At 43.1% G+C, this 21,970-nt stretch overlaps 1 protein-coding gene across 8 annotated transcripts; it reads left to right on the top strand.

Annotated features, from left to right (window-relative positions):
• Nucleotides 1-87: 87 nt before the first annotated feature.
• Nucleotides 88-20,613, top strand: RABGEF1 (RAB guanine nucleotide exchange factor 1). Of its 8 annotated transcripts, XM_088177154.1 has the most exons (11): nucleotides 88-212; nucleotides 8,878-9,063; nucleotides 10,458-10,624; nucleotides 11,628-11,747; nucleotides 13,739-13,759; nucleotides 14,313-14,479; nucleotides 15,999-16,080; nucleotides 16,433-16,565; nucleotides 16,956-17,047; nucleotides 17,355-17,611; nucleotides 18,504-20,613. In XM_088177154.1, the coding sequence occupies exons 2-11, from the start codon at nucleotides 8,885-8,887 to the stop codon at nucleotides 18,900-18,902; spliced, it is 1,617 nt and encodes a 538-aa protein (XP_088033280.1). In that variant the 5' UTR covers nucleotides 88-212; nucleotides 8,878-8,884; the 3' UTR covers nucleotides 18,903-20,613. The 8 variants fall into 8 exon arrangements, with proteins under 8 accessions (XP_088033280.1, XP_014732068.1, XP_014732067.1 ...); XM_014876582.2 differs by lacking the exons at nucleotides 11,628-11,747; nucleotides 13,739-13,759; XM_014876581.2 differs by lacking the exons at nucleotides 11,628-11,747; nucleotides 13,739-13,759 and having other exon boundaries at nucleotides 14,310-14,479.
• The last annotated feature ends 1,357 nt before the right edge of the window (nucleotides 20,614-21,970 follow it).

Genomic DNA, 21,970 nt, shown 5'->3' with positions numbered 1-21,970 from the left:
GGCGCTCCCGGAGCCGCCGCTCCGCCCAGCCCCGCCGGGCCCCGCTTCCTTCCGGGCTCGGTCCCGCCCCGGAGGTGCCGCCCGCCCTTCCGCCGGAGCCGAGGGAGGGACCGAGGGAGGGCCGGAGCGGCGCCGGGGCCGTGAGGGGCTCTGAGGGGCAGCAGCGGCGGCAGCAGCAGCGGGCGGGCCGGCCCCGCCGCCCGGGACAGCCGGTGAGAACCGCGGGGTGAGGGCCCGGCGGGGACTGCGGGGGTGGCCGGGTCCCCCCGGTGTCCCCCCGGTTATAGCTCGGCCTGAGGGTCGGGGCTCGGTGTCCGCCCGCTGAGGGGCTTCACACCGGCCCCGCTGCCCCCTTGGGCCTGGTGAGGGGTCCCTGATCGGCAGCGAACGGGATAAACACGGGATAAACACCGGGATATGCGGAAACTTGGCAAGCCGCCTTCCTCCTCTGTGTGCGGCTCCTACAACCAATTTTTATTCCATGTATATGTGTGTTTTCACTCGATGTGTCTGTGCCGTGGTTAACGGGGTGCAGGTGGCACTGACAGCTTTGCCACTATGTCCCCCCAGCCTGTTTTCCTCATGAGTTCCCTGTGGGTCAAGGAGTTTTTGGCTTTTTTTTTGTAAGTATCGCCGCTGCCCGGCTGAGGATTAAAGCCCTTTAAGCTCAAGCCGGGGGAAGTTTGGAGGATTTTTAAGATGCTGAGCGGTGTGTTTTGAATGCTTGTGTTCGCCCTCCTCCATATGCAGCTCCTAAAGCTAATTTTTATTATCTATATATTTTAATTAATTCCATGGATCTGTGCTTAATGGAGTGCAGGTGTCACTGATAGCTTTACCAATAATCCCCCACCCCAGCCTGTTTTCCTGATGAGTTCCTTGAGGATCAATGAGGTTTTTGGCTTTTTTCCTATAAGTATTGTCCCTGCCCGGCTTCTCAGTGCACAGCTGAGGATCAAAGTCCTTTAAAGTGAAGCCAGGTGAAGTTCAGAGAATATTTAAGATGCTGAGCAGTGCGTTTTGGATGCTTTTGTGGGTGTTCGTCGCTGCTTGTGGCACTGGAGAGTTCGGGCTGTTCCCTTGAAGCAGGGAGTGGCTCAGGGAGGGTGTGAGATACTGAGACATGAATGATGTGCTCGAATTACCAAAGAAAGAAATTCTCTGAGGGGGTGGCTCAGTGCTGTCTGAAATCCTGCTGCTGAGTTCACTGGGAAGATTTTACAGGCAAAATTAAATATATTTTTTTTGTTTGGCTAAGTGGGGCCCAGTGCTGGGAATTAGCGGCACTGAACGATTTGGGGGAAACGGTGGCATTGTGGAGGTTGTGATTTAAATCCATAATTGGTTTGCCATACTTTTGTTATTTGGGCTCATTTGAAAATGAGTTAAATTCCTCACACCAGGACTTTGGGAGCTGAACTGAGCTGATTTTGGTTTTCCAGTTACCCAGGGCTTTTTTGAGAGCAGTGACCAAACCAGACCAGCGTAGAAGGATGAGGTTTTCCAGGAACACCAGGAGTGCTTTGCTCAGGAATTGGATGTGCTGGCCTTCTGGACACGGTTACACAAGTGGTTTTTGCAGCAGGGAGGATTAGGAAGAGAATTGTAGCTCAGTGGAATGTTTTGCTCATCAAGAAAAAGTCCAAAACAACACACAGTAGAAAGAGAGAATAGTATACAAAACCAAATATACCAATTCCTAAGACCACTTTACACAACAAACTGATTATAAGCTTGAAGATAGTCCATGATTCTGATTTTTAATTTTGTTTTGTGGTGTTATTTAAGGCTGTTCTAGCTTTCTCAGCTCCTTCTTTCCTTGTTGTGTAATCCCCAATTATGCTTGAGACGGTTTTTTTCTGACGATTAACTACTTGTGATCTAAAACTAGACGTAGAAGTCTTGCTTGTGAAGTCCTGTTAAAATGCCACTTGTAACAAGTCAGGTACAAAGTGTATATTTTGAAGTTTTTCTCTGAAGTTTAAGGCAACTTAATTTCCATCTGTGTCCAGGTGAGTGTGCTTGGCAGGAAATAAATAGTGTGTAGGAGCCTGTTGTTGCTGTTTCTGAGGAGATTTTAGCAGTTTAAGCTAATCTTTTCTTTATTCTGACCTGAATTCCCAATCAAGCAGCACAAAGAGTTTTTAGAAGTTTCCTGTGATTTCGTTTGAAGCACAGCTGCGGGTCACATGGAGATGGTGAGACACAGCCTGGACATTTGAAGGGACAAACCAAACGTGTAGCCCCAGGCCTGTGCTGACATTTGAAGGGAAAACACAATTCCAAGCTGAGGAAATTGAGCTGGAGCCTTGTGGCCATCAGCACTTCAGAGGTCTGAAGCAGTGGCTGCAATTTCCCCTCTGAACAGCAGGACCCAGCTCCGTGGTTTGTTTGAGGTGGTTGCTCATCAGAGCAGTGACTGTTTCTTTTCTTGGGACTATTTTTGAGCAGCCTGCGCTGTTTATCCTCCAACTGCTGCAGCTGAAATCCTATAATTGCGAGCGAGATGCACATTAAAAGTGCGAGCAGGGCACAGATAACACCCGCCTTTCTTGCCTAATTCCCCACTTGTCTAATGGCTTTTGTGTTTTCTGTTCTGGAGCCTGAGCTCATCTTGCCCCACCCTTTCCTTGGGAGGAAATTAGCTCATGGTTAATTACCCTGCTGCTAATTACATGCCTGAGTGCTTGGGGTTGCACCTGAATCACGACTCTTTCAACACGTAGGTTGCTGCTCTTCAGAATTTTGGGGCGTTTGCGTCAGTGGATCTTTGGAAAAAATACATTTTAAGGGCACTTTTCCTTTGGGAAAATACAAAATACACCTTGACTCCATCCTTCCACCCCTCAGTTTTGATGCACTTTCTAACCCACCTTATAAATCTGTTTTTAGAAATTAAAGTTGCTGGCTGCTGTCTTGTTCTGAATTATGATGGAATATTCAGGCAAAATGTGAACCAACAGCAGTTCATGTAAGAATTGTGTATTTGGAGGCTTCCCTGCTTTTCTTTTTATTTTTTTCTGCTTTCAAATGCTATTTCTGGCCATGGCCTTTAACGACCAAAGAGTTGCAGTGAGTTCATGGTGGACTTTGGGGCACTTTGATATTTTTGAATTAGAATTCAATTTGCTCATTAAGTGCTAGAGTGACTTGTGAAGAGCCCAGTCACGTTTGCTTCAGCCCAGTGAAAAGTCTGCTGTAGGTTGTTGCTAATACTTGTGCCAAGATTTTTTTTTTTTTGGAGACAATTTTAGGGAGGGAAGAACAAAACCAAACCAACAACAGCAAAAAGAAACCAAAACTTACCAACAAACCAAACCTGCCTGTTCCAGGTCTGTGTTTTGCTGGTTTTAGATACATTTAATTAAATTGTTACCAATACTGACTCTCATTTATAGAACTTCAATTATAGAATTAAAGCTGTTTTAATTTCCAGTCTTAGCTTGTGGAGTTACTTAAAAACTGTTCTTCACAGCTTGTAGTAATTATAAATTGATTGCAATTAGCTCTTCCTGAAGGTGTTTATTGATTGATTAAGCAAGACCCTTTCTGTTCAGCTTTGAAAATGAGTTTTTCCAGGCAGCTCTCTCAAAGGTGACCTCAGCAATCCAGGACTAATAAATAGTTTATGACCCAGCTGATCCCTCCTCACAATGTGCACTCATAATAAAGGTACAGATAATTTTGCAAGGCAAGGGGGTGGAAAAGAACCAGAAAAACAAGCTGGAGGTGTTTGAGCTCGTGGTAAATCTGTGCTGCTCCTAAAACATCTTTTCCCCAAGCCAAAGCTGTGTGTGCAGCCTTTGTGCTGTGAGAATTTCTTGTGTTTCTTGCTGAAAAGAAGGTATTACATAAGTTTGGTCTTTCATGTGTGCATGAAATCAGCCCTACATCCAATCTGGGTTGGAGGAGCCCTTTTTTTTTTCCTACCACATAAAAGGTGAGGATGCATCTGCTCTCTGCTGTGATTGATACTTGGTTTAATAGGTTTAATATAAATTTTTCTTGCTCTGTGTGAAAATTAGAATTCAGTATTTTGCTTTTACTGATCTACAAGAGGCCCAAAGTCCTGGAGGAATGATTGCTGCTCCTTCAGTTCCCTATATGGAATACTGGCAAAAATATTGGGATTTATGGGTTTGGAACAAAATTGGTGTTTCCTGTGTGTGAGCTCTCTCTGTGTTGGTTCAAAGTGTGTGACAGGGAAAGTGAAGTGGCTCTCAGCCAGAACATTTTGCAGGAAAGTTGGTTTTACTGGTTTGGGTTCCTGCAGTGTTTGCAAATGTTCTCAGTTTCAGCTTTACAGAGGGCAGGCAGCTGCTTTGTCCTTCCTGAAAAATATTCTGTGAGTCCCCATTTTCTGAAGGGAGAGCTGTGATTTGTTGGGGGTCTTCTTGGATGAAAAAATTGAGGGGTGTGAGCAAGGATGAGAAGTCTCTGAGTTGGTGCTGCCCTTTTTAAAAGGTGTTTGCTCTAAATGGGTGAATAAAAAGAAAAAAATATTATGTAAGTGTGAGTACAGCAAGAAAAATATGTTGATAGGAGATGTATTTGAGAGCTTCAGAATAAATTGCATTAAAGCCAGTAGAAAGCTAATTTTGAATTAAACCACAGTGATTTGGGGTTTTTTCCCATCATAACAAAACTGCTGGGAGATGCTCTAAAAAAGCTGGAGCAGATCTGAGCTGTCACTAAAGACCTTTGATGTGCAGCCCTGCAGATAGGTCTGATTTAATATGAGAACTGCAGATAGATCTGATTTCACATGAATCATAGCCCTTGTTTGCTTTTGATTGCAGTGGAATTTGGAAAAATAAAGCTGGCCATGCATAACTTGGAGGTTCCAACTGGGAATTCTTGTGGCTCTAAGACAGGGAGCATTTTGGTGTCCACAGGCAGCAGTGGGACACCTTTCCAGGCTGTGATTATCCCAAATAAATCCCTCGGGAGCCACCCATGGTATGTGAGGTGCACTTTAAAAATCAAAGAAAAGAGAAAATTTAGAAAATCATAGTTGGGTGATTTCCATTTTCCCATTTCAGTGGAGAACAGGAAACCAGAATCCTTTACTTGCAAATAAGCAACATTAAATAAAAGCATTTTCTAAATGAATAACTAAATCTAAGAGCCCATTCTTTTTTTTCCAAACTCATCAAAGGGGTGTTGCTAATTAGCACAGATATTGAGGTGTGATGAGCTCTGGTCCTGGCACAGAAAAGCTCAAAGGAAGTTTCTGTCCCGTGGTGTTTGTGAGGTGTCACTTTGCCTTCCCTGCTGATATTCACAGCAGTGGATGAATAGATTTTAAATTACAGTGAATTTTTGCTCCTGGGAGGGAGATGTGGGATACAGGAGATGCAAGAAGGATGTTTGGTGCAAAGCACCTCTCCAGCTTGTAGGAGTTAATGTTATTTATGACCTTTATTGTACTTCTGGATTAGAGTTTTGTCTTTTTTCTTTAATGTGGAAGTTTGTTGCCTTCCTTATGTTTTCCTGGCTTCTCAGTGAACAGGTGGTGTACAGGTGTTTGGAGTTGCCTGCTCTGCAATTCCAGAAAAACAACAGATTTGTTTTCTTCCTTTGAGTTATGTTAGAAGTGAGCTTTGAACAGGCCATTATTCAGGGCAAGAGTGAAAACAAGAGATGTGACCATGCAGAATGTGTGCTGTGACTGTGCAAACACTCTGAGGATTGTTGGATAAGGAATAATCAATCACCTTTAGCTGGAGTGCAAGGCAGAGAAGGGAACAGAGAAAGGAGGAAAAAGCATTTTGGAACTCAACAATTCCAACAAAACATTTGGATTATATAAGATTATAATGTAAGAAGTGATTTACTTACCAAAAATTAATTTGAGAGGGTTTTTTTTTCACATTCATTTTATTAACACCCAGGTTGTTTTCTTCATTAAAATATTACTGCTGACCTGCAGAAATCAGCTGGGAAACTTTTTGGTTTCACAATGACCTTTTCTGGGTGCAAGTCTGAGCTGAGTGTGCAGCATGTGATCCTTGCTGTGGGTCAGGGTGACTCCTGTGTCCCCACGTCTGAGCTGGTGGCCCTGCCAGGGAGGGGAGGGCTCCTGACTCTGCAGCTCTTTGCAGCCCTGCTTTGCTCACTCTGGGCGAAGCTGCTGAGCTTGGAGGATGAGCAGAACTTTCTTTTTCTTTTCATGTACACACAGGATGCCAGAGGGAAACGCTGGCACTGTGGGGGTGAAGCTCTGGGGGCACAAAGATGATTTTTGGAGGGGTCAAAGTGCCCAAGTGGCAGAGAAACCTCGCTGTGGTTTCAGGTGTTGGGCTGGGAGAGAAGCCGGGGCAGGTATTTCATTCTACTCCTTTAATTCTCAAATTAGAGTCTGGAATATGGTCCTTTGGAATAAGAGCAGACAGCTGAATTCTTGGAATTATTACAATTCCAGAGTTGTAACTCTGTTCTGAGTGACAGGGTTTTATTTCCTCGGGTGGCAGAGATCCCTGTAAAATTTCTGGGAAGTTTGTGATATGAGGCTGTTTTTATTTATTGTGTCTTTGTGGTTTACAGTGAAAACATTGATCAACTTCACATTAATGGCAATTAAACATTTCTGCATATTTATAGCATGTTTTTTTTCAGGACAGGCACCTGCAGTAGAGATCTCTGACCAAAATGCTGCTGCAGCTTCTGCTTTTGGGAAGCAATCTTGAAACTGAATCAGTGAAGAGTTTCAGACTTTTACTTCCCCTTTTTTTCAGAATTGTTGCTCAAGGACATGAGTGATGCTCTGGGGATGGCCTGAGTGTGCAAATCCTGCCAAAATGCAATTCCTGCCCGGGCTGTGCAGCTGACACACACTGAAAGTTTAATTTCTGAGCCTGGAGGTGTTGGCAGCCAGGAGCTCCCACACAGACCTTCCTTGAGAAGTCAGGAAATTAAACCAAAAAATGTTTGTGAAAGCAACATATTTATCTTTCTCAGTTATTTCTGCATATGGGAATGAAGTAAAGCTCTTAAATATTTAAAATATCTATTTTTTTGTTTTGTTTTGTTTGTTTTTTCCATTTTGCTCTGCAGCAGCACAATATTGTCTGTCAGGTTTTCAGTGGGAAAGAAAGGATTCAGCTGTTCTCCCATCTATAAAAATGAGAACACATAGCTATAAATTATGTCATTAAGAAATTGATTCCTTTAATATGCATGTCTCCACAATGAAACTATTTTTAGGTCATTTTTAGAAACTCATTATTTCTTTCAAAAATAGAAAAGTGGAAGAAATCTTAATACTTACGTAGATAAGATGGAATATTGAGTTTGTTCCCCCCTCAGAGAAAATCGTGTGTTTCCTGTTACTTTGCTTAAAATAACTTGATTAGATTAATGGGAAATGTTAAACATTATCAGGCTTTCAAAATGGATAATTGAGCTTGGAACAAAAGAGCTGAAACTTCCTGTAGCAGAAAACTCTCAGTGACATTTGTGCATATTCCATCTTCTGCTGGATGATCCAGAGCAGCGTTTGGAGTGGAATTTCAGGGGGAAAGAAGAGAACTGACTCAGTTACTGCTGCTCTTCAGTTTGAGAAAATCCCTTTTCCTCTCACTTTCCACACGTGGGGCCTCTGACATGGCAGGAAGGAAAAGGGGCTGGGTTTACTGGGCAGAGCCTTGCTGTGCTATCCCTGCTCTCCCTGTCTGTCAATATTACAATCCAAATGTCAATATTTTAATGTGCACACCTTAACCTTGCTGGTGCACATGATCCTGTGCTGCTTTTCTCCTGCAATGACTCCAGCATTTCCCCTGGGAAGCAGGGAGCTGGGATGGGGGCTGGTTTCTGTCAGGGACAGCCTTGGCAGTGCTGGTGTGGGCAGGAGAATCTTTTTGTTGCAGACACTGAATACAAACCCCAGAGCTGTGCTGTGTGCAGGCAGCTCAGCTCTGGCACAACCTGCAGGAATTGGGGATGTGCCCAGCTGGGATTCCTCACTGGGCCCTGGGGACACTTTTGGAGGCCAAAGATCCCTGAAGCCTCACCAGTGTGGTTCTGTGTTCTGTCTCAGAATACAATATATTCTGTGTGCTCCCTTGGTTGCTTTTTGGAACTTTATTTCTTTTTTTTTCTCCCCATTGCTTTGTGCTCTGGCTGTCAGAACGAGGTGAGAGCAGAGCCTTGGGCCTTTGTCCCTTGGCTGTGGGACTGTCACTGGTTCACTGGGACACTCCCTGGAGTTCTGTGAGGGTCACAGCCCTACAGAGATGTGCCTTGGCAGTTTGTCCTCTGCCTGTGGGACTGTCGCTGCAAAGATGTGCCTTGGCAGTTTGTCCTCTGCCTGTGGGACTGTCCCTGCTGCCCTGAGCCATTTTCTGGAGCTGTGTGAGGGTCACAGCCCTACAGAAATGTGTTTTGGCAATTTGTCCCATAGTGTGGGACTGTCACTGCAAGAATGTGCCATGGGACTGTCACTGCTACCCTGGGGCACTTTCTGGAGCTGTGTGCAGGTTTCAGCCCTGCAAAGATGTGTCTTTGCAGTTTGTCCCCTGGCTGTGGGACTGTCACTGGTTCTTGGGACACTCCCTGGAGCTGTGTGAGGGTCGCAGCCCTACCCAGACGTGCCTTGGCAGTTTGTCCTCTGTCTGTGGGGCTGTCCCTGCTGCCCTGGGACACTCCCTGGAGCTGTGTGAGGGTCACAGCCCTACAGAGATGTGCCGGTGCTCCCCTGCCTTCGGGGCTCCTGGTTATGTAACTGTGCCCTTCCTCCCGTGGCATTCATTTGGTTGCTATGGAGCTGTTAAATAATTCAAGCAGGTGACTCCTTTCCAAAGGCAAACCCTCAGCAGGGATTTCTAGCAGGCTGCTGCCACCTTCGTGTTTTTAACCCTTCTCCTTTTCCACCAGGAGGAAAATGAACCTGAAATCGGAGCGCAGAGGAATCCACGTGGATCAGTCGGAGCTGCTGTGCAAGAAGGGCTGTGGTTACTATGGCAATCCTGCCTGGCAGGGCTTTTGCTCCAAGTGCTGGAGGGAGGAATACCACAAGGCCAGGCAGAAGCAGATCCAAGAGGACTGGGAGCTGGCAGAGCGGTAAAGAACCTTCTTTCTTCCTTCAGGGTCACTCCACTAAATTCTATCCCTGCCTCCTGTTTCCTGCTCCTGTTTGCTCTGGCTCATGTCCATCACAAATTCCCCAGTTTGACCTTTCCAGCAGGAATTCAAACCTTCCTTTTGATGCAAAGATGGATACTTATGGCATTCTAGTATAAGAGGTTTGAAAAGAAAATCTGGGAAGGAGCAAATGTAAACAGAGCCCAACCTCCCAATGAATACTTTGACCTAATTTGCTTATGCAAGCATGTATTTCTATCTAGCAATTAGAAGGGTTAAATGGAAAAAAATTATTAAAATACCCTGTGGATATGGCAATTATTTACTTGGGTATAGGCAGCACCATGGTTTTACATTCCAGCTGCTGATTAAAAACTGCTTTTAGTCTTGTCTGTGGTCATTCTTTGAAACTGCATTCTTAAACACAAGAATGTCAAAGCTTTAGCTTTGCTAATTTAGTTAATTGTCTAATCACTTATTTTCTGCAAACCAATCTAGTTTTCCTCGTGTGATAAATGCTTGACCCTGAAAATGGAAGATGTGTTTTCAGAGGTAGCAGCACAGAGATCGTGTCATTGTGTTCTTCTGCCATAAATATCTTAAAGAGTTAATAAAAACTTTATTATTCAGGCAGATAGTTATGCTGCCAGTCTTAGATCATCTCTAAAACAAAGTGGGGTATTTAAGGAATTCTTTAATGAATAGCTGGGAGATGCTAAAGGCACAGATAAGCTTTGATTGTTTGTTGCAGTGAACAGACAGGCTTGTCAGCACTGATAAAATACAATTCCTGCCTCAAGAAATTGGAGATCCCAGACTATTTATGGTCCATCCTGAGCTCGAGGGATGGTTAAAGACAATTCCTCAGCCTCCAAGCATCTTGAAGGGTGACAAAATGTAACCTGTTTGAATCCTCTTTCATAGAAGGAAAAAAGGTTTCAGGATTGGTGAGTTTGCCCTTCTCTACTTTAGATTAAAAACTTGATCTTTCAAACTTTTCCTCATCCATTCAAGCAGATATATATTACCAAGGCAAATTATGACAACAATGATCTATTTCCCAAAATATTCCTGAGATTGGGACAGGGTATTTTGCAGTTGTGAGATGGGAAAGGACTGCCTGAGGTAACAGATTGGGGAATTCGGTGTGAGGCAGGGAGGAAGGCAATGAATCCCCTGCTGGAAATCCTCCCCTGTGCCTTTGGAGAATTCAGAGTGTGACACGAGGGCAAGGTGACTTTTACCACTGCAGCATGGAAAGGGTGGGTGTCCTGCAGTGAAGGAAGAGAGGGAAGAATTAACATGTGAAATGAGTAATTAATGATTGCACAGGAAATCAGCCCTTAATTCAGCCCTGTATCTTTTAACTCCAGGCTCCAGCGTGAGGAGGAAGAGGCCTATGCCAGCAGCCAGAGCACCCAAGGGGCACAGTCCCTGACCTTTTCCAAGTTTGAGGAGAAGAAAACCAATGAGAAAACAAGAAAGGTCACTACTGTGAAAAAGTTCTTCACTGCTTCCTCCAGAGCAGGAGCTAAGAAGGGTAACTCTCCTTTGCTTGTCATGCTTCTGTACATTTTAAAATTAAAAGCTTCTGGTAGATGTGTTGTTCTAAAAGGCAGATTAATGCTTTGTGTGTTTAATGTGCTTTGACTTTCCAAAGTTGGAATAGTGATGCTTCTGGAGAGTGATTGTTACTGAAAACACAGAAAAATGTGAGTGATGCCAAACAATCTGTGAAATGGAGCAGTGCATTGCTAAGCCTGTGTTTATATGTGATTGTACAGGAATTCTTCCACTAAACAGCATAAATGTGTTCCTGCTGGTGGCACTGCACTGCTGAGGGGAAGTTCCTTGTTCCTCTGGCACATTGCCCTGAAATTCCTGAGTCAGCCCTGGTGTCACACCAGGATTTAGGGCTGGAAGGGGAATTCCTGCTGGAGAGAGCAGCTGAGAAGGTGCTGTCACTCACCTCAGCAAATGCTGTGGCTGAGTGTGACAGAAACCCTGAGAGAAAATATCAGCTGGTGCTGCCAGAGTGCCTCAGTTTGACAGGACAAAATGGGATGTGTGAGCAGGGAGCCTTGAGCTGCACAGAAATGTGAGGCTGCAGTGTTTGTGTGGGCTGGGAATGCCAAGTTGGTGGCTGGCTGGGTTGGGTGTTTGTTCTACAGAATGTGTTACAAGCAGGAATGATGAATGGCACTGCTGGCTTTGCATAGCAATAGCTCACACAGGCAAAAACTGGGAAATGCTGGGCTGTGGAGGAGGAATTCCAGAAGGAAAAGCAGCATTAATCTGTCTTAACCTTAGAGACTATGCATTTCCTTAATTTGAAATTCAGCATTTTTCAGATTAGAGTTGTCCTGGTGCATGGCAACAGCTGGCTACATGAGACATTCATTCACCTGTGTTAAACTTTTTTTTTTTTTTTTTTAATGTTCATTCTTCTCACTTTGCATCTTTTCTTTTTTTATCCCTTCACCACCCATCCTGCCACGCCTCCTGCTCTTGGTGCCCTGCTTGCTTTGGCCTTTTTATTTCAGCAGCTCAAGAGAAAACCCCTAAGCAAGGACAGCTTGGGAGGGAGAGAAATGCTGATAACATTCTCAGGGATTTGAAGGAGATTTTTACTCCCTCCTGGGAACTGGCTTCCCCTTCTGAAGGTAATGCAGCACAGCCTGGGCAAGCTGTCTGCCTGGTTTTAGTAAGCTTGGCTCTTAGTTGGGCTTTGCTAAGCACAAACTAGGGTTGTGCCAGTTGTAACTCGTGCTCTTCAACATGAAGATGGCAACAAAAGCAAGTCCAGCATCCTGAGGTTGTGTTGAATCTCTGAACCAATCCTTTGCTTTTTAGTTGGGAGTCATAGGAGTAAAGCTGAAGCTTCTTTGAGCTCCACCTTAGGATTAAGATCAAAAAAATAAGAATTTCCTAAGAATTAACTGGATCTTGTGCTGCTTTGTGTTTTTCATTAAAAAAACAATCCAGGTTGCTGTTACAAATCTGATTATTAGGAGTTGAAACTACTGAAGTTGGCACTTCAAGAACTTTGGCATTCTCAAAGCATCTCCAGATGTTTGTTATATAAACCAAGAAGAAAATCTCCCATCAAGAGGAGACTCTGGTTTCATTTAAACCAAAAGGACACCAAACCCCTTGGTGCAAACAGCTTTAAGAGCTCATCCTCCATTAATTGTTTGCAGTCCTGTTCTGCTGGCTAAGGAAATGTGCAGATGTTTGTTAAATGCCAGGAAGGTGATGAAGGGCTGTGTGTGACAGAGCTGGTGACAAACCCTGTGTCACATCCCATGCTTGGACTGGGCTCTGTGGCCATGGCACAACCATAGTGAATCCCTGGAGTGCTCCTGTTCTGCTGTGACAAGTGGCTTTCCTGTAGAAAGATTGAAATATTTATTATCTTGATTCTTTCTGAAGCTGATCCTTCCTTAACTCTTCCCATGCTCGCTCTTGGCATTTCTGCATTTTCCTCTGCTGGGCTGCCTTTAACTTGTTGGAATTTCTTGGCTGTAATCAGCTTCTTTTTAGTTAGACTGAATTCTCTGGCAGCACAGGACAAACCTGAGGATATTTTGCTGCTGGAAGTTCTTTTGTTCCTGCAGCCCATGGTAATCAGTACAGATTAATTTTCCTTAAATCTGTATTTCAGCTCAGAGATTAACGAAGTTGCAACTACTAATAATTCGTGGTGTAACTCATTGAAAGACAGTTCATTCCAATTAACATTCACTTCTTAATACTTAATATTAATCTGCCTCAGTTAACTACATCTCTCTAGTAACTAAACAACAATCTAGTTTGAATTTGTGACTGAAAAAATATTCACATTCCTTAAAGTCAAACAGTAAAATGAGGCTCGTTGTAAGAGTGAACTCATTGTTGAAGTAAGTAAATAAACCTTCAGCTATACTGTGAAATGAGATCATGATTAATCATGGAAGAAATATCTGATAACTCTGCCCTTTTCTCTCTTAATTATTTCTAAATAAGCTTGCTGCTTCTCTAATGTTAAATGTGACAAATTTAATTAATGACCACCCTTCAGCTGGAATCCTGTGTAGGATTTGAGATTCATGCAGTGAATCTTGGGTATAAAAGCAATGGAAGGAAATCCCCTCTGGAAAAGTGTCCCTGAGTAACTGGAAAGGAGTTGTTGCACTCTCTATCTCAATTGCACTCTTTGTCTCAATTGCTGCAGTTGGAATTTAAATATTTACAAAACCTTTTCTGTTCTGGGCACTGAAATACCAGAGGTGCTCTGATGGTGCCTGACAAGTTATTCCCTGTGCTGAAGTGTGGAGTTTTGGTCACAGGAGCAGTTTGGTATTTACTGGGTGACACAACTTTGGATTTTCTGTAGTGCTGAATCTCTTCAAAAACAACAACCAAAAAAACCTCCCCTAAGCTCCCTCAAATCCAAATTAAATCAACTTAAAGATATTAATCCCACTTCTTTTTCCTTTGGAGTTCTGCATGCTTGTTGAAAGCAGGATTTCTGTGCATGTGAAGTGTTTGCAGGTTGAAAGCCGTGTTTGTCTCATGCTGACCATGAATATTTTCATGTTTTCTGTCTCTCTGCTGCTTGCCTCTCACCACGTTCATTTCCACCACCTCTATTTAATCCCTCCATTTCCAACAGCGTTGGCTGGCAAGCTGAAAGGTGGGTGAAGGTATTGGAGCAGCACAATGAACTTGGATTTTGGAAAATCAGATGTTTTTGTGGGAAAAACCCCCATGGATGCAGCTCTGTCACCTTGCAGTGCATGGTCCTTGAGCAGAACTGTCCTGAGCTGCTTGGGAGCCACTTGTGGAGGTCAGGGGGAGTGGGAAAACCACCCCCTGATTTTTAGGAATCTGCAGAATCCCAGCTGGGAACTTTAAATGGAGGTGTCTGAGCTTGGGGGGACTGTAAAACCCAAAACCAACGCCGTGTTGCAGTCATTTCTAATATAAAAATGGCATTAGTATGAATGGGGGTGTGGCTCTAAATCCATTTCAGTGGGATACTCACTTTTCCTGGACTTTTGTTTAATAATTATTGCTGCATTGAATAATATCCAGCATTTCCCTGGCAAAGCTTGAGAAATAAACGACCAATTGTCTGCACAGCTCAAAAAAAACCCCAAAAAACTACTCACAATGCTAAAGCCTTTCTGAAATGATCCATCAGTGAAAAAAAACCTGATCTGCTGTGCCCTGAATTTTGCCAGCAGAGATCCAGGAGGCCAAAGCTCCCAGCCCTTCCATCCACAGGCAGGCCAGCATCGAGACTGACAGAGTGTCCAAGGAGTTCATAGAATTCATCAGGACTTACCAGAAGCCTGGCCAGGACATCTACAAGCAATGCAAACTCTTTTTGGACACCATGAGTCATAAAAGGGTGAGCTCTGAATGCCTCTTGTCTCAGTAAAATGGGGGAATTGGGGAGAGAGGGAGGAAATGCTGCACTTCTTCCACTTTGAATTTTCTGGAACGTGGCAGGAGCTTTCAGGTGATTGGATTAATCAAATTAAGATCTGGGTGCTTTTTTTTTTTTTTTGGTAGTGTGAGATCAAAAGATCCTTCTAAGCCCAGAGCATCCCAGATAAATTAGTCCTGAGTAAATCCCACATAAATGAGTCTGTTCAGCAATATTCTACATTGATATGACTTGTGGAAATGATATAAGATATAAGTTTTAAATATCACAGGGTGGTTTGGCTTGGAAGGGAATTAAAGATCACCTGGTTCCATGGGCAGGGACCCTTCCACAGTCCCAGGTTGTTCCAAACCCCATCCAGCCTGGCCTTGGATACTTCCAGGGATGAGACAACTTAAGGCTAAAAAGTTCTAAAGACAACTCAGCATCAACTCACCTCTCTTCTTTTATTGGGGAAGGGGAATTTGACTGTGCTGAGGGGTATTTTTAATATGAAATAAGTGTTACATCTTCATTTTCCATTTAAAAAAAAACAACGGTCTTGAAATATAAATCAGTCTGTGGTGCCACCTATGGTTGGAATGAGTCAGAATTCAGCACAACTTTTTTTTTCCCCTCTTCTTCTCCCTTTCTTATTTAGTTCCTCAGATTATCTCCTCACACAAGTTCTCATGGAATCTTACATTCCCTCAGCTTTGAAATCTTCCTGAACTTTGGTTTCTTTTCTTTTAGATCTGTTCATTCTGAGCACAGAGTTTGTGAGAACAGTGTGGGTTTATTTTTGGCTTCAAGCACTGAAGGTGTTCTCATTTCCTCCTTCAGCCTTTTCAAAACAGGGGATTTTTTACTACCCATAAACCAGGCCTAAAGTCCATTCTCAGCAAGAGCTGGGACTTGTGTTCAGGAAAATATCTGGTTTTGGCCTCAGAGAATTCAGAAATCAAATTCTCCCCTCACTTTTTTTTTAATGTATGGTTTCATTTAATGATGAAAATTGCCTTAATTAATTAAATTTTAAACCTTCAAACTCTGTTATATTCTTCAGGAGCTCACTTAGCAAAAGCCAGTGCTGTTTCACATGAACTTTATCATCAGACATGTCTGCTGTGGAGATATTCCTTCAAATAATTGATGTTCTTGGGGGTTTTCTAGACTATAAATTGTCTTTTAAAAAATCAAAGGTTAAATAGGGACAAACCTTTTTTTTTTAAGTCTGAGTTTTGTCAGTGCTCTTTAGGGGAAAAAGCCATTGCACCTGTGCTAATATCCATTTATTCAGCAAATAAATACAAATCTTTCACACAGTAAAGAGCCAGTGTTGGTTTCTCCTATTTTTAAATAAAATTGAGCCACCATAAACACCTCTGCTGACACCTCTGCATTCTCAGACTGTTAGAGCAGCTGGACACTTGCCTGAAACCAAAACAAACCATGAGGTGTTGCTGCCAGCTCTTCACACTTAATCCTTGTTCTCCTGCAGGATTTGAGCATTGAGGAACAATCTGAGTGTGCCCAGGACTTCTACCAAAATGTAGCAGACAGGCTGCAGACACGTTGGAAAGGTACCAAGTTCTTCTTTTTCATCTTCCTGTTCCAAAAGCAGAGATGTAAAATTCAAACCTCTTGAATCTGCAGTTAAAGCAAAGCATTCCCAGCTTCCAGAAATGCTGGGAGCAGGTTCTGGTACCAGAGTTAGAATTGTTCCCTCCAGGAAGTTTTGCTGTCTTAAATATTTGTTTTTACAGCTTTCTTTTCAATTCTCAGTGGAGTTCTACCCATTTTCTTTTTACTTCCTATTATATCCATTTATAAAATCGGGCTGGCTTGAATGAGTAATATAAATTTGATGATATTTGGATTAAACCTTCCAAAGAGCCCTTGAATATTTCATTTGTGGGACTTGTCCCTTTTCAGTGCCCCCTGAAAAAGTGGAGAAGGCAATGGATGAGGTTGAGAAATACATCATGACTCGACAGTATAAATATGTTTTTTGCCCTGAGACAACTGATGATGAGAAGAAAGACCTTGCTGTGCAAAAACGGATCAGGTAAGGCTTGAAAAGAAAAATAATTGAGTAATCCCTAATTCTCTAAATGAGCTCTGAATCAGTCATGTTAAAAACCTTGTGCTGTCACAGAAAAATGGCTTGTTAAGGGTTCAAACCATTTTATTTAAAATAAAGAGCTAATAGGTGAGATAATGACAACCACTACACTGGGAAAATTTGCTGTTGTTAAATTACAGCCAAAAAAAATTTTTAAAAAAAGGAAATACTTTCTCTGAAAACAAATTACTTCAGTGGAATAAACTGGTTTATGGCTGGAATAATGCCTCATTCACACAAAGCATTCCCTGTGCCCTGCTCGGGGAGCAGCTGCTTTCAAACACCTGGATGGCACTGGCACTGACAAGTTTAACCCTTTCTTTCCTGTCCCAGGGCTTTGCACTGGGTGACTCCCCAGATGCTGTGTGTTCCTGTGAGTGAGGAAATCCCAGAAGTCTCTGACATGGTTGTAAAGGCAATCACAGGTTTGTGAGTGATGAATTCTATATTGCCAACTTTAAATTTTCTCTCTCTTGCTTATTGAGATGATTTTTGCTGTCATCACAGGGGGGGTCCAGGCTGTTCAATGTGCAGGAATCTCTGTGGGTTTGGAATTTCACCTGTGGAGCAGGGATCATTTTCCACACTGAAGTGTTTAGGTTTAGCTGATCTACATGAAACACTTCCCCACAGACAGAAACGATGCACCATCAGTATTACCCAGCAAACCCTGTTTATTCAGTGCATGATTAACACCATTGCAATAATTTTTTTCTGGTTTTCCCCTCCCAGATATCATTGAGATGGACTCCAAGCGTGTCCCTCGGGATAAACTGGCCTGCATCACCAAATGCAGCAAGCACATCTTCAATGCCATCAAAATCACCAAAAATGAGCCAGCATCTGCTGATGATTTCCTGCCCACCCTGATTTACATCGTGCTCAAGGGGAACCCCCCACGCCTGCAGTCCAACATCCAGTACATCACTCGATTCTGCAACCCCAGCAGGCTCATGACTGGGGAGGATGGATATTATTTCACCAACCTGGTGAGTGCAGGAGGAAAGGTGGGTTTGGACAGCAAAGTTTGGCTTTTATTTGGAGGTAGGAATTGCCAGCAAAGGGAAACAGAAATTAAAATTAATCTTCAAACAGTGGTTGAGGTTATTTGGAGCACTGCCAGTTTTATCTCCTCTCTCTTCCTTCTCTGCTGTCCAAACCAGAGCTTTACTTTCTTATTTTATAACTATAAGGGTTTTTAAGACCTTTATACACTTTTGTGTATTTTTATCCTGCAAGATCAGGACTTTCTATTCCCCAAACCCTGAGTTTGGGCTGTGCAGATGTTCCAGATGCAAAGTCCCCTCTTTGAGCCCAGGAGAGTTTCTTGAAGGCACTACAGAATTAGAATTAGAACAGGTTTTTTACAGCTTCTCCAAGAGCAATTTCTTGGTGTGCTCTGCATTTTATCATAAAGAATCCTGGAGGGAAATTACAGACTTGAATGAAACACTTGGAATGTTAAAAGTTCATTTCAGTAGGAGCTGAGCATCCACCAAGTGAGCTGGGCTTTGACATTCCTTCCTTCAGGAAATTAATTAATTAATTAATCTGCATAGCAGATCTCTGCTGATCAGATAATTAAATATTAATACACTGCTCCTGTCTCCTTGGCACGTTCCTGCTGTTCCCTCACCTCCCAAACACAGAGACCCTGAGGCCTGGAATGTACCTTGGCAGGTCAATTTTTGATTTCTTCAAACTTTTGGGGAGAGGAAAGAGTTGTATCAAGTGTCTGATGAAATAAACTTCTGGAAAAGCATAAAAAAAGTATTTTAAAGAATCAGTTGCTGGTGTAGGAAGAGGGTAAGGAATAGAAAATGGGTACAATCCAGTGGTGATCCAGATCTTGCAGTGATGCTCTCTCTGTTTTGTTTGCAGTGCTGTGCCGTGGCCTTCATTGAAAAACTGGATGCTCAGTCTTTAAATCTGAGCCAGGAAGATTTTGATCGTTTCATGACTGGCCAGACCTCCCCAAAAAAGCAGGAATCTGACAGTTTCTCCCCTGATGTGTGCCTGGGGGTGAAGCAAATGTGCAAAAGCTTAGACCTCCTCTCTCAGTTGAATGAGAGACAGGAAAGAATTGTCAGTGAAGCCAAGAAGCTGGAGAAGGACCTGATTGATTGGACTGATGGCATCACCAAGGAGGTGGAAGATATTGTGGAGAAATATCCCTTAGAGATCAAACCAAAAAGTCAAGCCTTAGCAGCCATTGACTCTGAAAATGTGGAGAATGACAAGCTGCCCCCACCACTGCAGCCTCAGGTTTATGCAGGATAATTATCCTCAGCTAGCTGGGAAGGGAATTTAAAGCTAAAAAAAAAAAAAAATCTTAAATCAGTACATTTTTAAAGGTACTTTTTGGGGTTTTTTTTGTTTTGGTTTTTTTTTTTTTTTTTGGTTGAGTGTAATGAATTGTATTTATTTTAGTCCAGTAGATTTCTATTAGGCTTTGGTGGGTTTTTTGAACTGAATTTCGATTTTCTACACAAACTGGTGTAATTTTTAAGCAACACTAGTCCATTGACATCTCTCCTGAAAGCTTCCTTCTAAGCATGCACTTAATTGTTTTTAATAATGAGTTTAACTTGAAGCCAAGTTCCAGCAGGAAAAAAAAGGTACCAATGTTAGATTGAACTTATCTCATAGCTGTAAAGATGAACTATATATTGTAAAATATGTAAAATTGTAAATAGATTTCAAATCTAATGTCCCAACTGTGCATGAACTCGTGTGTGAGTGAAAATTACCTTGAAATATTCATTTTAGCACTTTTCAGTTCCATCATGTTACAGGAAAAAGGCAAAAACGCTGTTGGAGTTTGGATAACCTGGAAGGGAGAAATGAGGAATGACAGGGGATGTTGTTGGAGTCATTTGCAAACTTGAAAAATCATCTTAATCGGCTCTGTTTAAAAAAAAATGATTTAAAAGATGCCATTTATTCATTTAAATAGTCTGTCAGAACACCTGGTAGCCTTGAGTGGTGCACGAAAGTGCTGATTTTACTGCTTTGGAAGGAATTGTGGGGCCAGAAATGGAAAATATTTCAGGAATAGGAAGAAATATTTGTATTAAAAACTTGCATCATGTGGAACACAAAAGGGGAGGGGAAAGAGACCATGGAAGAGTTGTTCCAGAAGTGTCTCTCTCTCCTGGTGGCTTCCATCAGTGGGATAAATTTCGGTTGCTTTTTTTGACAATCCTGAGAAATAGATAAATAAATTCCTATAACTCGAGGTTGCTTTTCAGAAGGAGCAGGAGCAGAAAAATGCACTTTATTTCTGTGAAACGACAACGTTCTGCTCTTCAGTGACCCCTTCAGCACCTTGAACAGCGAGCTAAAAACGCCTTCGTGTCACTCACAGTCACTGCAATTCAGATTCTCGTGGAAAAAGAGCTCGCCCCACAAAAAGCAACCTCTCCCAACAGAACTTTGAGATGTTTTCTGTCTCATTTGAAATCTCTTCCAGCTCCACCCAGCCCTGACTCCTTCGTGCTCCTGAGATCTCAAACACGAAGCTCAGCTGGAGCTGCTTTTAAGCAATGTTTTAATTCTTGCCATCATCGAGGAGGAAAGCACCTACCTCTTGATTCATTGCCACTTCATTAAAGCACCGCTCCTAATTAAATTTGCACTGCAATAACTCCAGACCACGACTGTGATTTGTCCCTTTTCTGGCAGTTTTTAGCCTTTTTATGAACTATGCACCATCCCTGGTGTTCCAGAGAAGCAGCTGCAGCGCTGGGATGCTCACAACAACAACAACAAAAAAAAAAAAAAAAAGGAAGAAAACCCCAAATTATTCCGTGTGTCACCACACCCAAATCGCTTCGGTAAATAATCCTGGCCTTTATTTCGTTTATTTAGGTGTTAATTCTGATTTCCAGGTGCACAGGTGTGTGCCAAGGAGGGGTGGGGGAAGCAAACTTGCAGCTATTGTGTAAATGAGCGTGTTTAAATAAAAACGTGGCCGTTCTGCTCTCGTTAATGAGTCCCTAAACCCCTCCTCACCTTTTGTTATTTCTATTAATGATTCATTGCGAGATAATCGCCGCTGCTTCTGCATTCTCCGGGTCGGCAGACAACAGTTCTCAAGTGCTAGGCTGGGTAAGAATGTTTCTTTTTTATTTTCTTTACAGCGAAGCCATTGACTTCAGAACGATTTTGGAACTCAAATATCTCTTTTTCATGTGCCATCTTGTAACCAAGCCGCTAAAGTGGGGATGTTTTGAGTAAATGAATCAGGAACGAGGGATTTGGAGTAATCCCTGAGCGGGGTTTTGGAGCACAGACCCCAGTGCTACAAAAAACAGCGAACCAGAGATTTAATGGAAATATCGTCCCTTAAAGTAATTGAAAAGTCTGTCACAGTATCAGAAATTGGCTTTGTTTTTCCCGCTCTTAGCTCAGGATCTTTTATTGTAAAATATTTCTTTTCATGTGAGCTCCTGCCTTTATTTCGCTCGGTAAGGAAGATATTTTACAGGAACTGCTGGAGTTATTAATTGTGACTATCACTCATTAATTCAGTACTGCCATTGTGGGAGCTCTGGGGGTTTCTGACCTTTCTGATCCAGCTGGAGTTTTACCTTCCCCAAAGCATTTTTAGGGAATATTTTTCACCCAATATTTAGGGAAGGTTTTCTCCCAGCTTGTCCAGCCGGGGACAGCAAACAGCTCTACCAGACTTCACATTATCGTCGTGGAAACATCAGCAGCCTCATCGTATTACCATTAATAATACTAATTATTAATAGCAAACAGTAATATGTAATAATGCAATATATAACAATGATATTATTTATCACGAGCAATGTAAATGACGGTTTGTTTGCTTTAAGGATTTAACCCTTAACTCTTTTAGGTATCGGGCACTTTTAGGAAACATAAAAAAGATGTTTGGGGATAGTTTTTAGAGGAAAGGGGGATGGAGAAGGCGGAGGAGCATCCTGAGAGAGGCTGGAGCGGGGAGCGCGGGGCTGCAGCGCCCGGGCCGGGACAGAACGCGGGGGGCGCCCGGGGCCGTTCCCGGTTCCGTTCCCCGTGCTGTTCCCGGGCCCATTCCCGGTTCTGTTCCCGGTTCCGTTCCTGGGCCTACTCCCCCTTCTATTCCTACTGCCTCTCCCTGTGCTATTCCCGGTTCCGTTCCCGGGCCCATTCCAGGTGCTATTTCCAGGAATGCCAGGAGAGAAGGCGGGGAGCGCCTGTGCCCGTTCCCGGTTCTGTTCCCGGTGCTATTCCCGGTCCCTCTCCCGGTGCTGTTCCCGGTCCCTCTCCCTGTGCTGTTCCCGGTGCCTCTCCCTGTGCTGTTCCGGGGTCCGCTCCCGGCCCCTCCCGCGTTGCCG

The sequence above is a fragment of the Sturnus vulgaris genome, chromosome 21 (genome assembly GCF_052056855.1).
Source record: "Sturnus vulgaris isolate bStuVul1 chromosome 21, bStuVul1.hap1, whole genome shotgun sequence".
Taxonomy (NCBI): Eukaryota; Metazoa; Chordata; class Aves; order Passeriformes; family Sturnidae; genus Sturnus; species Sturnus vulgaris.
This window is presented reverse-complemented; position numbering and strand designations above follow the sequence as displayed.